The sequence below is a fragment of the Bison bison genome, unplaced genomic scaffold (genome assembly GCF_000754665.1).
Source record: "Bison bison bison isolate TAMUID 2011002044 unplaced genomic scaffold, Bison_UMD1.0 scf7180017852735, whole genome shotgun sequence".
NCBI lineage: Eukaryota > Metazoa > Chordata > Mammalia > Artiodactyla > Bovidae > Bison > Bison bison.
In genome coordinates this window covers 7606-7905 of record NW_011483308.1, presented here as the reverse complement: position 1 = coordinate 7905, position 300 = coordinate 7606, and the positions used below count along the sequence as shown (strand labels likewise).

At 60.7% G+C, this 300-nt stretch overlaps 1 protein-coding gene across 1 annotated transcript in view; it reads left to right on the top strand.

Annotated features, from left to right (window-relative positions):
- The window catches only part of LOC104998004 (protein FAM3A-like), a 5046-nt gene that overhangs the window by 866 nt on the left and 3880 nt on the right, over positions 1 to 300 (top strand). The window contains exon 2 of the mRNA XM_010852991.1: positions 90 to 269. Coding sequence (XP_010851293.1) covers positions 90 to 269 — 180 coding nt within the window. The remainder of the gene's footprint in view (positions 1 to 89; positions 270 to 300) is intronic.

The following is a 300-nucleotide window of genomic DNA, read 5'->3' as shown; positions in this document are numbered from 1 at the left end:
TCGTGCCTGGTGGGCGGCCACAGGTACCCCCCACTCCTGTTCTCCCATCCCTTCCTCCCCAGCGGATGAGGAGATCCGCTCTTGAGAAGGCCTGGGGTCGTCCGGGAGCTCGCTGCCCTTGAAGGTGGCCTCGTTCACGTCTGTTCTGCCTCCAGGACCCCTTCACATTGTGGCCCTGGTCATCACTGTGGGTGTCACCTGGATCGTAGTCAGCATCCTCCTCAGTGGCCTTGGCTTTCCTCGGATCCAGCATCTCTTCACCAGTGAGTGTGGGACTTTCCCTCACCCTACTACAAGGGT